This window comes from Glandiceps talaboti, chromosome 13 (assembly GCF_964340395.1).
Source record: "Glandiceps talaboti chromosome 13, keGlaTala1.1, whole genome shotgun sequence".
NCBI lineage: Eukaryota > Metazoa > Hemichordata > Enteropneusta > Spengelidae > Glandiceps > Glandiceps talaboti.
Window position 1 is genome coordinate 8751666 of NC_135561.1, and position 20068 is coordinate 8771733.

The 20068-nt window shown below is 34.2% G+C and overlaps 2 protein-coding genes across 2 annotated transcripts in view; both read right to left on the reverse strand.

The window, feature by feature from the left end:
• The window catches only part of LOC144444193 (uncharacterized), a 30494-nt gene extending 20625 nt beyond the window's left edge, over positions 1-9869 (reverse strand). The window contains exon 1 of the mRNA XM_078133610.1: positions 9746-9869. Coding sequence (XP_077989736.1) covers positions 9746-9869 — 124 coding nt within the window. The remainder of the gene's footprint in view (positions 1-9745) is intronic.
• Positions 9870-11782: 1913 nt separating this feature from the next.
• Positions 11783-19963, reverse strand: LOC144444539 (dnaJ homolog subfamily C member 27-like). Its single transcript, XM_078133987.1, has 7 exons — positions 19407-19963; positions 18148-18230; positions 17600-17669; positions 16964-17128; positions 16461-16583; positions 15013-15173; positions 11783-14446 (listed from the first exon to the last, which is right to left on the reverse strand). The coding sequence occupies exons 1-7, from the start codon at positions 19479-19481 to the stop codon at positions 14317-14319; spliced, it is 807 nt and encodes a 268-aa protein (XP_077990113.1). The 5' UTR covers positions 19482-19963; the 3' UTR covers positions 11783-14316.
• Positions 19964-20068: the final 105 nt, after the last annotated feature.

The following is a 20068-nucleotide window of genomic DNA, read 5'->3' on the forward strand; positions in this document are numbered from 1 at the left end:
TTAGATCATATAATACTATTTTACTACCAGTATAAAGTTGGTCTTCTAACACATACATTAGATATCACATACACATGTAGCCTGAAACATCTAGTCATTGTTTCTACCTAGGGGCGAGATCAACAGTTCAATGTAGGATAAAAAACTAATTAATTCTTTTACTTTGGGGGTGGGGAGGTTTGAGCCATTTTAGTTGTCATCCTACTAAATCGATTTACCTTTAATGGATGTTTTCATCCCCTAAATACAAATATTTCTTTTAAAACTTAAACAATTTTTGATATAGTAATGCATGGCACTAAAAATATAGGTGGCTTTATAATTATATTCATAGCACTACATACTAACTACTACATACTGATTTGAAATTGATCATGCAGTTTCAAGCATTTGTCAATTTTGGCCAAGTTAGTTAGAAGGGGGTGAGAGAGGGAGGGAGGGAGGGAGGGAGGAAGGGAGGAAGAGAGGGAGGGAGAGGGAGGGGGGTGTCTGAGGCTAAAAAAAGTATAAGAATTTTTTTTTCCTACATTAAACTATTCATCTCACCCCTTCTGTAATAGACTCCATAATGTAGCAAGTGGTTACATTTATTACATGTACATGTATAGTGGACCAAGGACAGGACCTTTCACACCTGTTAATACCAGTATGTTTGTTGACTTTTTCTAAAATAATACTTTTGTCTCATTAGTTTCTAAAATTGGCCAATATTTGTACAATGACCCCAAGTCAAAGCAAACTGGTTCAATATTTCAACATTTGATAAATTTCAACTTACAGTTTTCAGTTTCTGAGAAAGGAAACGTTAGCAATCAATTTGTAAGTGTTGAAATAATTTTTATGTACATAAGGAGAATTCTTTATAAAGACTAACATACTATGTCACAAATAATTTTTGGAAGGATAGGAAAAACCTAAATTTACTCTGGAAATCTATATTACATAACATTGTATATATCGAATGATGAAAATGAAAGAAAATGAATCAAAAACTGTAAATGCTGGTACATGTACATGCATAGATATACTAAATACATCTCTACAACGTTTTACACTTTGTGATGGAGATCCACATTTTATAGCACACCCTGTGTTAATGCTACAATGTAGTTTTTCTAAATAACAGTAAAGTTTATATTTATATGGTTAGGAATGCTTGGTTTTAAGAAGACCCATTAACCCTAATCCTGCCACAGCCATTACTTTTAACATGAACATGATGTGAGGAAGGTTAACAGAGTGCAGTAAGTGATCCAATGTGATTATAGAGTCATACACTTAATACTTCTGTCATTTGTTACATTGTGTGCGTCATAACACTGATTGGAGTACATTCTACATATACAATCAAATGGCTAAAATGTAGACTAGATTTTATTCCTGTTACCCATAACAAAATCTAGGCTCTTTTAACTAATCAAAAGCAAAAGCCAAATAGTTGTATGTAACTGGTGAAGTATTTAAAACTGCTTGCACATCAAAAAGCTATATAGTATATTTCACTTCACAGCTCTTATCATTACAGAACTTTCCCCTACAAGTTAAAAAGTCAATGGGAATACAACAGCTGTGTAACACAGAATGTAAGTATTTCTGAGTAGATGATATATCACTGAATTCACTTAGCTTTATTACAGCTGTGTTGTCCTATACGATTATTGGTGAGCTGAGGAGAAACCGAATTAGTCTACTTTCTACAAAACACCATATCATGTTTAGAAGGGATGGTTAAAAATGTGTAAAATTGGTACATGACAGGAATCAAAGAATTTAAAAACTACATTGAAAATTTTTTTTTTTTTAATTCATCAAGTTTTTCAATTAGTGTAAGGGACTCTGGAGATGAGTTCATTTTGAGGAATAGACCTTGGGGAATAGACTACACTTAACATGTACAAAACTTAGAAAATTACAGGTCCTCTATCAGATCTCAAGTATTTTATTTCTACATATTTCCATAGTTTGTCTTGGAATCACACAAATCTCTCATCTTTATTTTAAGGTAACTCTATGTGCATCCTTCAATGTTTTCACTACCACATGTCGATTCAAAATGTCTGACACGAACATACTGCATACCATCTTTGCACTTCATGGGAAATTCTCAAGTCATGTACATATGTAGTAGCCATGTATATGTACAAAATGTAGGCACTAAAGTTTGTGTATTGATTTAGTGAATGCTATACTGTGTAGTACAGGGAAGTGAAGCTGAGAGTAATGCAGAACATTTAGTGGGTCAAGAACATCACTTAAACCATTAATTAAGGATCTGGGGTAGTATTCTGAGATACTGAAATCCTGAATTCCATGGTTCTGTATAAGTGTTTATCTTACTAATTGAACCATATAGATTAAATAGGGCTATTCTTTGTTCAAGACCATTTTCTTTTCTACAGCTCTGCCAGACAACACTCAGAATCTGGGGTATAATATTCTGCATTACTGACTTCAACCCATTCAGGAATCACGATTTGGGTTATTTATGCTGCCATTTTTGAGTGAAAATATTGAGATACTCGTAGTCTCATTCTCTAGTTCAAACCAACATTTCACTATCCCAGAGACTTGGCTATCTGCTTAACAATGTCACTCAGGTGAACTGGTACATGTGTTGAGTCAGATAGCCAAAGTTGCTCTGGGATAACTTTTCACATAATGACTTGAAGGTTTTTTTTATCTAAATACATGTACAGTACCAATATAGTTTCTTGACTATTTTGATGATCAGCAAGTTGAAGTTAAAAATGTATATAGAGAGTTTATACATGTAGTACTATGAAGCCCTTATTTTCAGCTTATATCGTTATTTTTCAAAAAAAAGTCATAATACCATTTTTATACTAATAATAATAACACCAGTAACGATTATTCATCCTAATAAGAATACTGCTATAATTATATAGTATTGTGCCATTTCCCCCTATAATTGAAAAAATAATATTTTTTTTACAGGCTATGTTTGACTATTATTGATTAGGCTTAATGAAACTCCCTCAAGGTGTTTGCTGCATCATGTCCTTTCTAAGATAAGGCAATAATTATTGGTGGCAGTCAAAATGAAAAAAAATATTGATTTCTTCTACGTCACCACCTGGAAAGGGGTAGGTGACCATCAAAGTTTGGTGCACCACAATAAATTAGTGCACATCAGTGATGTATCAAATTGACGTCACTTTGATGACAGACTGATTCAGTGATTTGCTCAGACTAGCATACACTAAGTGTTATTCACCTTTACTACATAAAGCCAGAAATGTAATGTCAACTCTTGAGCCTATCTCTGTACACACAAGGCTAACATCTAGAGCAAGTTTACACATGTAAGTCCAATAATGACTTTGTCCTCATAAAGTTGATAAATACATGATACATTTAAACACATCATTAACAATCATGAGTTCAACACAACAATTTGTTTTTTGCTAAACCATTAGTAAATTACACTTCTCTTGGCAGTGAGGCTTTCAATGCCATCACTTATCATGTAGTACGGAGTATGTATACATGTATTCATTGTGGAAATAGGAGTGGCTATTACTATGTGTCTCTCTATAGGAGTGGTTATTAGTATGTGTCTGTCTGTATCTATCTGTCTGTCTGTGTCTGTCTGTCTGTCTATCTATCTATCTCTCTATCTATCTATCTATCTGTACAGTGTCTATCTCTGTCTAGCTACATGTAGCTATCTGTCTGTGTCTGTCTCTATCTATCTGTCTGTCTGTCTGTCTGTCTGTCTGTCTGTCTGTCTGTCTGTCTGTCTGTCTGCCTGCCTGCCTGCCAGCCTACCTACATGTGTACCTTATCTACATGTACATGTACATGTGCATGTATGTCTGTCTCTGTCTGTCTAGCTAGCTATCTGTGTGTGTCTGTCTGTATGTCTGTCTGTCTATTTATCTATCTAGCCTGCCCGCCTGCCACATGAACTGTTCATCAACAATTTCTATTGAATTTTTGGTATAACAGCAGATGACAACCTTATAAATGTGGTAGTCTATACATGTACGGTATTTAGTACATCATATATATAGCAATTAGTCTGCTGTCTATCAGTCCTTTAGTCTGCTGTCTATCAGTCCTGGACTACTACTAGTGTTGCATCCTGTGAAACAGAATATTGTTAAACATTATTACTTTCTAGTAAGACCTACACGTACAATGCATGTACTTCCAGTTCTGTACAAATCTAAGTTATATTACTCCCACTATTATTTCAAAACCTGTTTTTGCTGATGTTGCCTCTGTTGTACAAGGACACTGACAATCCTAAAATAACTTCATAACACAGTGTATATAAATCCTTTAAATCATACCACAGCAAATAAATTCCACAATCTAATCAAAACTGTTTAATAATAGACATTTGTACATACTTAGTGACTAAATCCCATTCTTGCCTATCTGATTAAAATCTGTTGTGGAAATATTGCGGATTTATTTACCTCCATTTCATTCTTTATTTTCCGTTTGTTCAATTTTGTTGTTATGGCATGCAGTGAGTGCATTCCCACATCTGACTCTGTATCATAGCAGTTCTTGCTTAAATTTCACATTTTTGAATAGAGCAGATTGTTTTTGGCAATCTGATAAAATCTGTTGTGGTAATATGGCATGGTAGTTTTATTTACCTCTCTTTCCCTCCAATATTCTTTGTTTGTTTTTTTATTTCTGTGAGTGTGTGCCTTCCCCTCATAGATTCTTGAAAGCCAGGGTACATTTTCCCACTGACTCTTGGCAGTGCATTCTATACAGTGTTATAAAGAGGTCTTTGGTTTGCTGATGATGCCGCTTTCACTGAAAACAAGAGTCCTCACACAATATAGGTGTATGTAGTAATAGTATTCTTGCTATCTACAAGGTCAATCTACATGTATATACCCATTTCAACAATGTCTACATTTTCATTTTATATTTGTTCAAAGTATGGGCTTTCAGGAACACCATCTTTTTCATCAGGAGGGGGATTGAAAATTTCATCTTCACACATGTTGTTTTTTTTTGTATCTAATTCATATTCCATATTTTATCTTTAAATTAGAGACTGGGATATTACATGTAAATTAGGTCGTCAGCTGCACTATTACAATAATGTCCCTAATTATTAATACCATTATTTATTGTATTAGTTATGCTAATCAGTTCTTTACATCCATACATATGTAATTATATATTCATTTCAAGGACACCTGTCGTGTTCATTTCACTCTTGATGTTGATTTTTTTGTTTTTTCTCACACTGAGCAAATAATGTTACCAGAAGATACATATTTCAATAAAACACACAGAGGTTCTGTGACTTTAAAATAAAACAAACAATACGGTCAAATGAAAAAAAAAATATGTCTGTGTCATAATTGCTGATGTGATAGGTTTTTTGAATATGATTCATAATCAGTCAGTACCGACAAATTATGGATTTCATTTCCTGTGTATGCATGGTGTGATTTTTATCAACGATTCTTCATCAAGAGACATCAGCAAGTAAGCCTGTCACTTTCACTCAATAGACACTGAATTATGTATTGACATTTCTTTGAGCAATATGCAAACGCAAATGCCATTAAAATCCACATTGCTAAAAGGAAATGTATATATAATGCCAGGGATTAATTTATATAGCATTATTCTGGTTAACAAATTGTGTTGTTTACAAGGTATTGGTACAGAGATTTAGCTATTTGATTTGCAGAGCTTCATGCAATACTTCAAGATTTGGAACAGTACAGTAGTTACATGTAGATTTAACCAAGTGAACTGTTTCAGCTACAATTTTTACTGGTCTAACAGACTATATGTACCACCTTATAATATGGTTGTCTAAATACTTTGTTCAGTAGTCCCTAGATTACTGTTAACTTCAAGCTCTGCCCTGTTTGGAGTCTAGCCTATTCAGGCTTAACAGCATTGTCAAGCCAGATACATGTAGTCATATCTCTGGGCTAACAACAGACTACAAGATTATCAATACAAATTGTTTTATTAGCCAGGAAGTACTATTGTTACTGGAGCATATCACTATCAGAGTGTGTTAACCAACCTCCTTAGTTTAACTCTACATTTTTTTTGTAGTAAGAAGCCATTGCTACATTGTATAGTACTAAATATACATCATGTATGTAACATCCACCTCCCCCACTCTAATAAAGTATTGTACTTTATTCAGAGCATCTCAAGGTTGAGCCCCTCCCCATTCATTGTAATAATACACCTTGTAGTCTAGTCAGTAGTAAACTCAGTATGTATAACACTCCTAAAAAAAGGTCCTCGATTTTCACAATAAATAATACTATCTCTATGGTACATGTACATACATTGTAATGATGGTAAGTTAATAAATATTACCCAGCAGGTAGTTAGAACCCTTAGTTAGAGGTGAACATGTACTCTTCCTTATTTTATTATACATCATGTATGGTGTAAATGGAGCATGACTATTCCTACATACATGCACCATTCATTCATCGCTATGTTATAACATGCACATTTACATACTTGCTGTCTGCCTGTTTGCAGCAGACTTAGTGACTACAGTCATCATAATTTCATGTATTGTTCTGCAGGCAATCTGACCACTGTGAATCTACAGTTACAAGCTATGGCATGTTAAAATCCGCGTGATTGTTTGATATGTAAAATAATGTTCATTGTTATAAATTATGTGACCCTTAGAATTTGCTTTCATCAAGCAGACAATACAATGTCAGAAATGACAATAAAACAATAGACTCATTCTATTGTTTTTGAGATATTGTTCCCTAGTATACATTCACAAAGTATAGGGGTGTAAAGGTGAATGACTGACCTGCATATTTCATATTCATATTCATATTCATATTATGTACAGCTTTGAAGGCTAAAAGCCTATGAGCCGATCAAACGTAAAAAAAAAATCATATGTTCAACAGTCCATAGTCCAAAGTTCCACGAATAGTAACATGTATAAAAATCAAACACTATCCAAGTTTATGTTAATGATGTATTTGTATTCAGCCCATTTCAATGCAGTGAAGCTCAAGGCGAAAGCCTTCTGAGCAGACAGCATGGGGTTAACTTCTATGGTTTTTGCCAATAAAAATAAGTGTGTTTCTGATAACCCAATCGACACTAATTTAAGCCCATGACCCTAAACTTTTTTTGCAGGCCAAACCACAAAAGGTAGCCTGGCAACAATTTACTTCTATTTTGATGTACACCTTTATACTTTTGCTTATCTGTGGTCACTTTTTTTTTAAATCGCATTCCAGAGAGAAACCAGGTCTTTTTTACACTATAACAGTACAGTCTGCATAACATGTTTGTCTAATTAACTCATAATTGTCTTCATTTCCTTCTTTTACACCTCATCAAACCCTCAAGGAAATATTGTGACTGACGAGTATCTTATCTTGGGGTTGAAGTAATTTTCAAATATTTAGAGTAAAATAAATATAATTCTGACCAACCTACCCGACATTGTATTTCCTGAAGTCATGTTATCGGGAACAAATTTTTTTTTTTTAAACTTGCCATACATGTAGTTCTGTAGTCAGAGTTAGCCTGGTGATTTTTTTCAACTACAATTTGTTTCATCGATATTCATTGCACTAACAGACTATCAACACATACATTTGGTAGTCTAGCTACATGTACAATGTTAACCTCTGTATGCCCCAAACCACGGCTTAATTAGAGCCCTGACAGGGAACAGTATTCTAGAAAAGGGTGAATGAGCATTTAAAAGAGAAAAGCTGGTTAATTTAAACATGCTAAAACATGAAATTGAAATTTATTCTGCTATTAATAACTTAGTCAGTTAATCCATTGTGACAAACATATGCACTGCAGTGATAATGATTGCACAGGTGTTCAGTTGTATACAGTATCAGTATACTAAGTATCATGTATGGATAAAAATAAAACTCAGACCCATTAGTCTTGAGAGAAAAGTACCATCCAGCCATAGCTTGCGTGTACCATCAAGTTACAATGAATTTGTAAAACCAATTCATTTAAGGTAACAGGAAACCAGCAAATTTCATCGACAAGATACAGTGTATATTATGAGTTTAGTATATTTACCAAATATGAAGTAAAATGGTATGAATGATGAGTACAATTAAATGTATACTGAAATGGTAAGAATTTCAGTATACATTTGTATTTCACATCTTCTCTATATTAATAATGAAAATTCTACTAAGCCGTCAAAAAATCCTTTATTATTATTATATTAAGAATTACATTTGAAAAATGTTATTCTTAAATATAAATACATGTAATATGTATGTTAATTGTGTGAATTTGTGTGTACATCATGAGAGGATTATCACCTATAGTATACTTATTGGAGTGCTAAAAACTAAAGTGTTTTAGTATTTAATTTTAATTCCCATACTAACATACCAGAAATCTCCTCCAAAGCTGTTTTTGATACATTTGTACATAAAAAAAAGTCCTCAGCCCACCTACTGAGATAACTGAACATTTATCTACTTAATTTAATCATGGAAGTATCACCCACATAATTTAATTTAGATGGCCAAAGAACCTCATTATATAAATTACATACAAAATGGTTTCCATAAAAATCACAAAGAATGTGCCATAGTTACACCTCTAGGTACTGTTTATTTGAATTAAAATGACTGTAAACTTGAACTTCAAGTTCACTTGTAGTCTGCCACATGTAACAGTTTTTGAATTTTCAAAGGACAGTAAGAAGGTAAAATCTACTTGAATTCCTTCAATTGTTTACATCATATAAAACCAAGGTTCCCCATCAAATAGTTTTACCATGTTGATTTCCCTTTTTCTCTTGCTGTGGTTCCTAAACATTAGCAAAAACATAGTTTAAAGGCCCATGTCAGATTAGGATTCAAATCTAGGTGTGAAAACCAATTGTTTCCCCAGAGCTATAGAAAGAGTTGGTTCAAATCTAATCTATGTAATCCTTATCAAGATAACAATAATGCAATTAGCTGCAATAACTGTAGCTTTGTTTTTATTTACAACATTTTTTTATTCATTTTTTATATTTTATTTTGTGTGACTCAACATTTTTTGTTTTACTTTTTATTTCTTAAGTGGTAACCATAGTCCTTTACATTTTGACATTTTTTGTATTAAAAATAACAAGTTGGACTGTGGGCATAGAGTTATATCACAACTAATGCAGTGATGGCATACATTATAAGCAGATACTCCTGAAGACCCTAATCATATAATGTACACATGTAAACAGATCTGTCTAGGGGTATGTAATGACCTGAGGGGTAATAATTATATACTCATATGTCTTACTTAGACAAAACACTGTTGTCAATGTATGTTAGAGTTAATACTGGAGATACACCAATATTTAAGACACTAGCCTACCAGTATGTAATATAATACATTGGAAGACAATTATAGCACGTTAAAAATACTTGATATGTTGTTTTCATATAGGTAGCACAATTCATGGATGTCATACAGTTATCACCGATTCATTGGGATTCTGGTTCTGGTTTGTAAATGCGAGTATCTGCAAAATTTGTGCGTTTTCACCACCCAGATTTCCATGGATGGACACGTCAGCACGTCGTGGTAAATCACAGTTCTTACACTGTCATACGATATGTACTATGTAAGCCCTGTGTGACCCCCCTCTCACTAAGCCACCCGTCATGTTGTGAAATCATTCCACTTCACACTGCGATCCACTATTTTACAGTGTTATGGTACACACTATAATGTGATATTAATAAAAGTAGAATATACCTACCGGCTGGGATTACATATAGCAAAAGAAGAATAACTTGAAGAAATCTGAAATCCCAAAAGAACTTGAATAATCTGCAGAAGTATTTTTCGGATTTAGTCCTCGATAGCCTTACGTCACAAAACATTGTGACTAGACGGAGCATCGACACAGCGAAAGAGTAGAGTCACAAGTCGACTTTCCAACAACGTTCGCCCTGTTCAGATATGGTTCTCTGCTATATTGTTTTCCAACACAGGGGAACGTTAACCTTTTATAATTGTGGGGCAAAAAAACTGATGGAAGTGACTACGCAACTTGTTTCATCTGAAGTGACAGGTTGTGTCCCGAAACGCGACGAGATTATGTCCCGCGATAGTTGCGACTCTTGTCCGACAAGTTCGGTCCACAATGTGTTATTCCTAGGGATGTGTATCACTGATGGATATCAGTTTAAAGCTGATATGACTTCCTTCCTTGCATATATCGGTCTGTTGTTTGGTTTCGTTTCAAGGAATTTCCTTGCACCCCAAACACAAATACAACTTCCAGTTGGTCTCTGGCTGTGTACCGCTGCGTGTAGTTACAGGATCGCGTTTGAGTTAAATGTTGAGATCGAGATAAGGTTGCTTTTGTAGTGATGACATTCAAACTCACACAACAAAGAACGAAAGTTGACGTTAATATAACTTTTACGAAAATCTAGTTAAGAAAATGAACTAACTAAAACAAATAGAAATTAGAGATTTATTACGGCTGGTGGGCTACTATCGAATATTTAGTGTGAAAGAATAATTACGAATGTAATAACTACATACAAAACAACAGGAATCCAGAGTGCCACTACCTACAGAGGGCGCACCATACTTTTCAATGAAGTGAAGTACCGAGCGGAGTGACGTTGCTGAGCTAGCTCACAGCCAAGAGATGACTCATTGTCATGTATAGTAAAATGAATAATTGCGGTTTCTGTGAAGTTTTGGTATTTTGTATATTGCCTTAGCAAACATAATTAGTCTTTCAAAATTATTTCTGCTGAACTGGAATCAAAAGTTAAAACTATGAATATATTTCACACAAGTATATAATTCTCTGATATTAAAGAAACTGATAGAAATGGCCATTATTCACTATAAAGTCTTCTGTCATACTTAGCATATACCAAGTATTGCTTCCAATGTAATGTAATGTAAATAAAAGTCATGCAATGTATCTGGCCTGTCACATTTTGACAAATACTGCAAGTGATATCCCGGCATTCACTCACTGATCTGGCGGAGATTTGTTCTCAGTCATGGTATCGTTACAATTTCGTGCCTTTAATTATGTTTCATTATCAATTTATTTGGTTTACGTGAGTTAAATTATGTTTCCGTGCCAGTTTAATGTAAGGTATATGATAAAACCCTTTCAGCCTGGATATAACCGCAGTGTTTCCAATAAGGGATTTTATATCTTGTTGCAGATCTTGGCATTTATGCAAATATATCTAGCAACAACGGTTGTCAAACATGATCGTGGGTCGATGATTTTGAAGACAACAGTGTTGCTAAGCGTTTGACATTTTCAGCTTGACCACCCTCATGTGTGGTTGCTATGAATGCAATGGCTCACGCGAGATCTCGTGAGATTTGCAGCGAGACGAAAAACAGCTTATTTTGACACCAACTACAGTATCCTTACACTTGTTGAGTAAAGAAATACAGGCAACCACTCATTCACATTAATAAACTCTATACACAAAACGTTGAATATTTGAAATAGTCTGAATTTATTTCACACTGAAATTGCAGTATCAGATAAAAAGCAACAGCAAATTTAATTTAAATTTAATTTAAATTTTCTTAAATGCTTTACAACTGGCAATGGATCAAGAATGTTAGAATTAAGGTATACTTAGAAAGATAATATGACAACCCTGACATATTGAAATTCACATCCTGACTTCCTAGACAGATCATATGACCACTGTGTTACTGAAATACAAAGCTACATTCATGCTACCTAGGGTAACCCATGAATACACAGAACTACCCTCTCCCAGCCCCACCCCAAGCATTATGTAACACACATGTGACATGTGTTGTGAAACCAGTACATGACATGCATACTGAACTGTATAAAATTGAAAATAGTCATGCAAATCTACAGTTTGTTACCTTTCAACTTATCAACTCTTTACAAATCTTTACAGAAAGAAACAGTTAAAACTTGGGATTTCTGTTTTACTTTCCACAGGCTATGCCTTATTTCCTAGACAGTGAGATTAATACTAAACTGATGTACATTTGAGATAGGATAAAAAAAGATCAACTAAACATTCTATAATATTACCAATATTGAACAGTACAACATAGTTACTTTTGGAATGGTAAATTGGAAACAAATGAGACGTTTCCATCCGTCTACTACGGACCTTGATCATGCTTACATTCATTTCCAATTTACCATTCCAAAAGTAACTATATTGTACTATCTAGTCTTGGAACCATGAACAATATATTCTATTGTGCTCTTTTAATAATAATAACAATGCAAATGTGCCTTTTCTCCTGAGAGCTCAAGGTGGAAACACAATTATTACCCCTGGCACAGATCAATGGCAGCACAATGGCCCTTTATACTTCCTCAACTCCCTAGGGAGCATAAAATACATAAGTCTCTATAAGTGCATAGGATGAAAGCATTCACATTGCAACCTCTATCCTACCAGTTCCCAATTATACAACTGGGTTGACTGGGGCACAATCGTGGTTCAAATCTTGCCCAAGGACATTCAGAAATAAAAGGCAGCAACAGGGTTCACACCTGTAACCTGCAGATTCCAAGCCGGCCACATTAACCATTCACACATCGTGATTCTACAACTATGATATATTTACTGCTGAGAGTACAAACAGTGAAACTGTACCAGTTTCAATTCTACTACCCTGTGATAGTCTCAGCATTCCAACCCGAAATTCTGTTCTGACATTTGAAAACTTGGAAATATTTTTTCAACTAAACTGTGATAAATGAAAGCCTGGAAACACATGTTTCAACTATATATTTACTTTACATATTTACAAACAAAGTTGTTGTTTTTACAAAATTGATGACAAAAGAAAGATAACAACATGAAATACAAAAACAGCTGGTTGAAATCAGCCAATGTTATATAAAATAGATGTTATTTACTGCAAAAAAAAAGTTGTAAAGTTATTGGATGGATATTATTCTGTGAATTAACAGAGAAATGATGTTGGAAGTCAGAATGAATGTTACAAGTTACAGTCTGTTATCAACAGGGAACAGAATCATAAAAGACATTTCCCAGTTTTCTTGTTTCCATAATGTGCAAAATTTGTTCAAAAACAAAGGAAAAGATAAAACATTTGGTTCAAAAAAAGGAAAACAGCAAATCTAAATCTTCAAAGCTGTATTGAAGGAAGTATAATCATGTAAATATCAGAAAATGAATACCTTGAGTGATCACATCAATAAAGTAGTAAAATTGATAGAAGGATTAAAATAATGTGATATCATATTTTTGTTAATGTATCATGCAAAACTTTGTAACAATTACGGGTTTGGTCACCCACTGTATAACATCTTGGTAACAAAATTACAACAATTCTAAATGTAAATTTTATTGCTAACTTTACAGAGAGCTGTTCTTTCATTCATTTGATGAGCAATAGAGAAGAACCGATTCAATGCTATACTGCTATCACCAATTAATAGCATCTGCATGATCCAAGCAAATACTGACTGTAGAGGGCGCACTCACAGACTACCACATGGACAAATACCAACATCAGCATAACAGTGGTTGAGAGCCCTTTGTTTTGGTAAACATAAATTGAATTGTTCTGTGTTAAGATTCCATGCTCCAAATACTAATCCAACAAAAGTGTAAAGTCCCCTATTTTTTAATGTACTACACACTGTATGAATCATGAGAATATCCTACATCTTTGCAGTAAGTTGCCAGATTTATTTAGACCGGAGTAACTTTGTTGAAACCCATTATGCCACTTTGCAGCAATGTTGACACACATCCCATTATTTGTAGCTGGGTATAATAACTAAGATATCACAAAAACATAACTCTGAAGATTGGTGTTAGATCTGGTCAGAGATATCACATCAGATCTGATTATATGAAGTCTGGCTACTCAAATGTAGTCCTTAGCCTCTGTAACCTTCTGGGTGGTGGCCCTAGTTCTATATTGGGCAAAGTGATTATGTACCCCTAACCTCCATAACATGTCAAACGATGTCATTTTGCAGCACCATAGTGTATTTACAACTTTCTGGCATTCCAAAATAATTTGATATAAACTCCATGTTTATGTAAATGAGCTACTTTGCATACTCTGCAAATCAGCTAAATAACACATATCAGATTTCCCTATACTTTATGCAAATTTGCTTTTTTTCATATGATACAAATCACTGTTAATCAGCTACATTACATACATCAAACTTTGTATTAATTATTGAAACATATGCAGATTCATGTATACCAGTGAAATTTATGCAAATTAGCTAATTTACATACTACACACTTTACAGTTATTTCAGCAGAGTTCAGCTGTATTGTGTAGTTTACATTATCTGCGCTTCAGAAGCTCTGTCCTTGCATTGACTAATATCTTAAATGCTTCTTCACTGCCTGGTGCGACATTTTTATCTGGATGAAGTAAAACTGCCAGCTTTTTGTATGCTTTATTGACATCATCCCTGCAGAGTAAAATAAATAGAAAAGACAGTGAGATAACATAAGTTATAGGATGATCTTACTTTAAGTTACCATGTCACGTCTGTGATCAAATTTACACTTCTTGTATTTCTTAAGGTGGCCATATGGATGAGGATTGGATATTTACTTTGGATTCTTAATTCATAAAACAATTTTATCATGGCTTCCTACTTGAAAAGACTCAAGTGGATACCGAAGTGGGGAACATATTTACTTTGTGAAGATTCAATGAGAAATAGCTAATTATAGAAAGTATACACGACTCAAAATTACATAGTTATGAACATATCCAGCATAGAAAATTGATAGTCTGTACAGTATGCCATGATGGTGCGCCCTCACACACTCGGTTAACCCCTCTCACATGGAGGCCAGTGAGGGCAGAACGACACAATGTATCTTACAGAATAAGAAAATTGTGTGAAGTGTTTCAACTCAAATACACATAAATGGGGAACACATGACTTGTACAACCATCTGACAAAAATAACGCAAGATATTACTTGACATTGGCAGTGGAGAGGAAAATGACTACATGTACACTTACTTGGATGCCCCTGGCTGAAGACCTAATCTTTCATAGTTATCTCTACTACTCTTCAACCTTTGTACTGCTTCTACTTGTTCCTTTGTGTATCCTAATGTTGTTGTTATTCTTTCAGCTTTGCCTCCATTCTCAAAGGCTTTTACCACACCAGTGAACAATGTCTATGATAGAAAACAAGACAACTTATATAATAAGTGTACACCAAGTTTTTCTTTATACAACTACATGTACTCAGAAACATTTCAACATGGTTTGTTTAGAGCAAAGCACAGTGATAGAGGAACTGTGGGCAAAGTAAAGATACATTTTCTCACAAAGTCTTCTGACAAATATACACACATAATGTATGTACCTGGGAAACAAAATTTTCAAAGACTGAAAATGCTTTGAAATAGAAATTTTGTGATAAGGAACACTGTGTGTGCAAAGTCCCTACAAAAAAATATATTTGTCATTTAGGTTCTGAAGAAATTGGCAATCTGATTTTTTAATATAAAGTTTTTTTCCAAATTTATGGACAATTTGTGACTAGCATATCACAGCATCATATAATTCTAGTGTACTGCTATGATATGAAGCCTGAAATGGAACTACATATATTGGTTCTTTCAATGTCATGACATTTTTAAATTCATTTTTCTGAATATCCTCCTTCATAGAACTTTAGAAGATAGCAAATGTCCAAATAATATAGGATGGATAAACAAGATATGAGTTGAGATTTCCCTAGTATCTGTCTTGGCATTGATCTCCGGGGTTTGTTTAAACTCACTGCAACAATACCATTGTTCAGACTATACACAAATGATTACATAAACACTGATTACACACCACTGCATTTAGTAGACATGTAAATATTGCTTAAAGTACAAATAACAAAAAAAAACAGAGGTGTAATATCAGATTTAGAAGAAATTTGTACAAATAGCAAGATAGGGAAAGGATAGTTAGCCCTCCAGTACTGGTATCATATCAGTGTTCTCCATGAGGGTTTTTTGAAAGGTGTGTACCACCCCTCTGTTTTCATGGACAACCTCCTCTGTTTGTGGCACCACCCCTCTATTTTTGTTATGCTATTATCAAAGTTTGAAATTGTTGAAATGAAAGAATTCATTTTTATACATTAAATTGTGTTTTCTAATTTGTTTAATGAATCATTACTGAAATAGGAATTTAATTGATTTTAAGCCTTTCTGATATTCAAAACACATTTTTCATTGTCAAATGTTTAATATCTGAAAAATATGCTACTAATGATATGCAAATTAATATGTAAATCAGGCCACCCCTTCATTTTACAAAATTTTGGAGAAACCTGTGGTATCATTGAGTAACTTTGATAAAAGTTTCCATCATTAAGGATTTACACATAGAGGAAAGTAGACTGTCGACAGTCTAAGAGGAAAGTAGTTGTTCATATAAACTGAAAATTGCAAGTGTCTATGTACCTGGAACATATCAGGAATACCTTCACCAGTTTGAGCTGATGTTTCAAAATAATGGAAGCCTTTACTGTCAGCCCATAATCTTCCTTCTACATCATCTACTACTCTGATACTCCGTCTGTCAGTCTACAGATATAAATGAAAGAAAACATAGTTTGTAAGGTACGCTGTGACAGGGCACCCTCACACATCAGTGAATCCCTTTCATAGCACATGCCAGTGATGGTGGAGCGACATGATGTAATGAAACTCTACTTTGTCTGTTATGTAAAATGCAAAATGAAAGAAAAATCATTTACAGTTCCGTTAAACCATAGACCCTCCACAGGGTCTATGGTTAAACATGACAAGTTGAGTTTAAGTGTGGCATTCTTGGGGTATTTGCATGAGTATTGGCAGTGTTCTCTGCGACCGTACTTCAACAGCAGTATGCGTGTAAACTGGTGCAAGTAATTACTGGTATATACATGTAAGTTATAAAGGTGAGATAGAAGAAGTAGACTTACCTTGTTGGCACACACACAGAAGACAACTTTGTCCATTTCAGTAGGATCACCAACCATTTGTTTCATTTCAGATAACCAGTCTTCTAAAGCATCAAAACTACTTCTTTCACAAACATCATATACTAATATTGCACCTTGGCTGTCTTTGTAAAATTCATTACGTACCTATGGAGAAAGTCAGAAGGTCAAAAATAATGAAAAGGGTTACCTGATTAGGCAAAAAAAATTGTTTGGATATGCAAAAAAAAAAATTGTATAGTTCCAGTATAACCTGACCCAACCTAGTTCTTTACTTCCTATCCTAAATTTTTTTACGAAAAAATTATTGAAAAATCGAAAAAATTTGCGAAGTCGCATAAGAAATAGTGAGATTTGAAGATGTCATCGCCTCGTGTGACTCGTAATGCAAAGACCATATGGAAGGGCTCTGGATAAACAACATCTGAACCAGACCAAAAAAGTTTTTAAAAACACAAAAACATTTTTTTAAATTTTTTAAAAATCCTATCCACCCTACTTTGAAATTTGGTGTTATCGGAACCACATATTTTTTTATTATTTGGCTTTACAGTAAAAACATTCTAAAAAGCCCAGTTTAGTTCAAATTAGGATCAAAATTTGTGTGTCAAAGCTTACCTCAAAAAATATTGGGTGTCCTGCCATATCAAAGATATTAATTTTTACATCTTTGTCTTTGATTGGAACTCTGTGGAGAAATTAAAACAAATAGTTCATAATAATAATGATAATAATAAAGATTGACTACTAACAATTTACTGACCAATACTTGTGTAATGGCATAACACTTAGGAATGTATATCTCTATTAATGCACAAAGTCAAATTTATAGATAATTCTGTGGATGTCTCTCATGGGCTAACACCAAAGTCAAATTTAATATAGACAATTATGTGGATGTCTATAGGCTAACACCAAAGTGCAGTTTACCATAGACAATTGAATTTAAGTGGATTTCTATGGGCTAACACTAAAGTCAAATTTACCATACATAATTATGTGGATGTCTATGGGCTAACACCAAAGTGAAGTTTACCATAGACATTTAGGTGATGCACAGTCCTGCACTGAATGTTTATGGGCCAACACATAAAGTCTGATTGTCATTAAAAATTCCAGATACATTTCTGTACACACTTTCAGTATTTTTTCATTGATTGTCTTACTTTGTTACTCCATAATCAATTCCAATAGTTGCCAGATACTTGCTGACAAATCTCTTCTCACAATATCTCTTGATTATACAGCTCTGAAACATAAAATATGAAGAAGAAAAAAAAATACAATTACCAAATTACTGAAGACCTGACAGTTACAATATACTATAACTTGAGTCTAGAGTAGTTGACAATGCTTGTGTGGCTCCAACAAAAAAAAAATGCCAAAGGGCCCAGTTTGGATAATAGAATTAATATCTAGGTATGAAAACTGATTGGTCTAGAATGAATGAATGATCCTATGTAATCCTGATGATGGCTTCATTGATAAGATAACACTAAGGCAGATGACCCAGGATTGAACCATAGACTGGTAAGTCTGAAACTCCAGTCCCACCATAAATGAAATAAATTCTGACAGGACAGCTGTTTAATGGGGTACTATTATAAATAGTACTAATAGTAGTCAGACCAAAAATATACAATCAGACAGAAGTATGATTTGTTATCCTTATTGGTATCATTAGGTCCTTGACTTCTGATGATATGGGACTCTATTATCGTTGGTGCAGTCATAGACCTTGGAGTTAACTTTTTTATCTTGTAGAACAGCTGCAGTTTCTCATGTTTCTATTGTACATGAGGACACAATGTCAAACTACAAATTTTACTGCTCTTCTCATGCATCCGGATTCCTTGAGAGACTTGTCAAATGACTATATATCATTTAGTAACTATACTGTATACATGTATATTTTTGAAATCACCAAAACCTACATTTTTCATCCACACTCTATGTTATTGAAACAAAAGTTACCATTACAAGATACTACTACTTATAGTAATAATCTTTATTTTATACTGGATAGTTCTTCAAAGTATATAAACTGTAAACACTTCTGTTCCAAAAAGTCCAGTGAGGGCCATCCCTCCTCATGGGTTCAGTGTTACTACTTGTGATTCTCACTATTTGCTAGTTTCCACAGTTGGTGCTCTGGCAGGTTTAACTTTAATATTTTTGTCAATTTATTTTTTTGGCAAAAATATTTGTTGGTCTGGAAAGAGGAACTCTAAACTTTACAATTTTACTATAGCTATAAGGTACTTTACCTACCGTATCAGTTGAAAATATCCCCATCCTAACCCTGCAACAGCTGTTTTCCATCGCTACTGTTTCACATAACACAGGATAGATTACAGCGTACATAAATGTGAAGCTAACCAATGAGTGAGTTCATGACAATGTAACTGTATATGTTTTTACTTACCTTGCCCACCTCTGCATTCCCCATGCTAATAATTTTCACTCGTATACTCTTCTTACTTTTGGCCCTGCCATCCATTTTCACTCAAATGATGTAAACAAGTCACTAGTAAATTATTTATCAAAGTTAAATGTAGTTTCTAAATGTCACGTCCAGTTACATCCGTTGTGAACAACTCGCCACAGGCATAAGAATAAGCTTTTGTGATGAAGAAACACAACGACGTTCGGTTCATTGTTTTCCCATAATAAAAGAAAACGCCTTCACTGTGTTGACACTCTTAAAAAAAACCCGAGTTCTTAATGTTGAAAATTAAATTACAGAGCTTCTGTCAGATGAATGTGATCGATTTTCCAAGATAATTAGTTCCTGTCACCGGCTCCTCCACTGCGACAGTTCGGAGACGAACACTTTGTGTAAGCGCGCGATCCAGGGGCAATTATCTGGAAGGCAAAGTGTTCATTGAAATACGCTATTTAGACTAAAAACACCGCGATCAAAGCTTTCTGGGCAAGACTCCGCTGAAGTTTGTTGAGTTGTAATCGTATCGCTGCCTATTTTCATCCTTCTGGTTGGAATTTCTTCAATCTGAGCGTGCGCAAAGATTAATCATCACAAGAAACACACATTACGATTGGTCATCAAGGCTACTAGCAACTGAAATA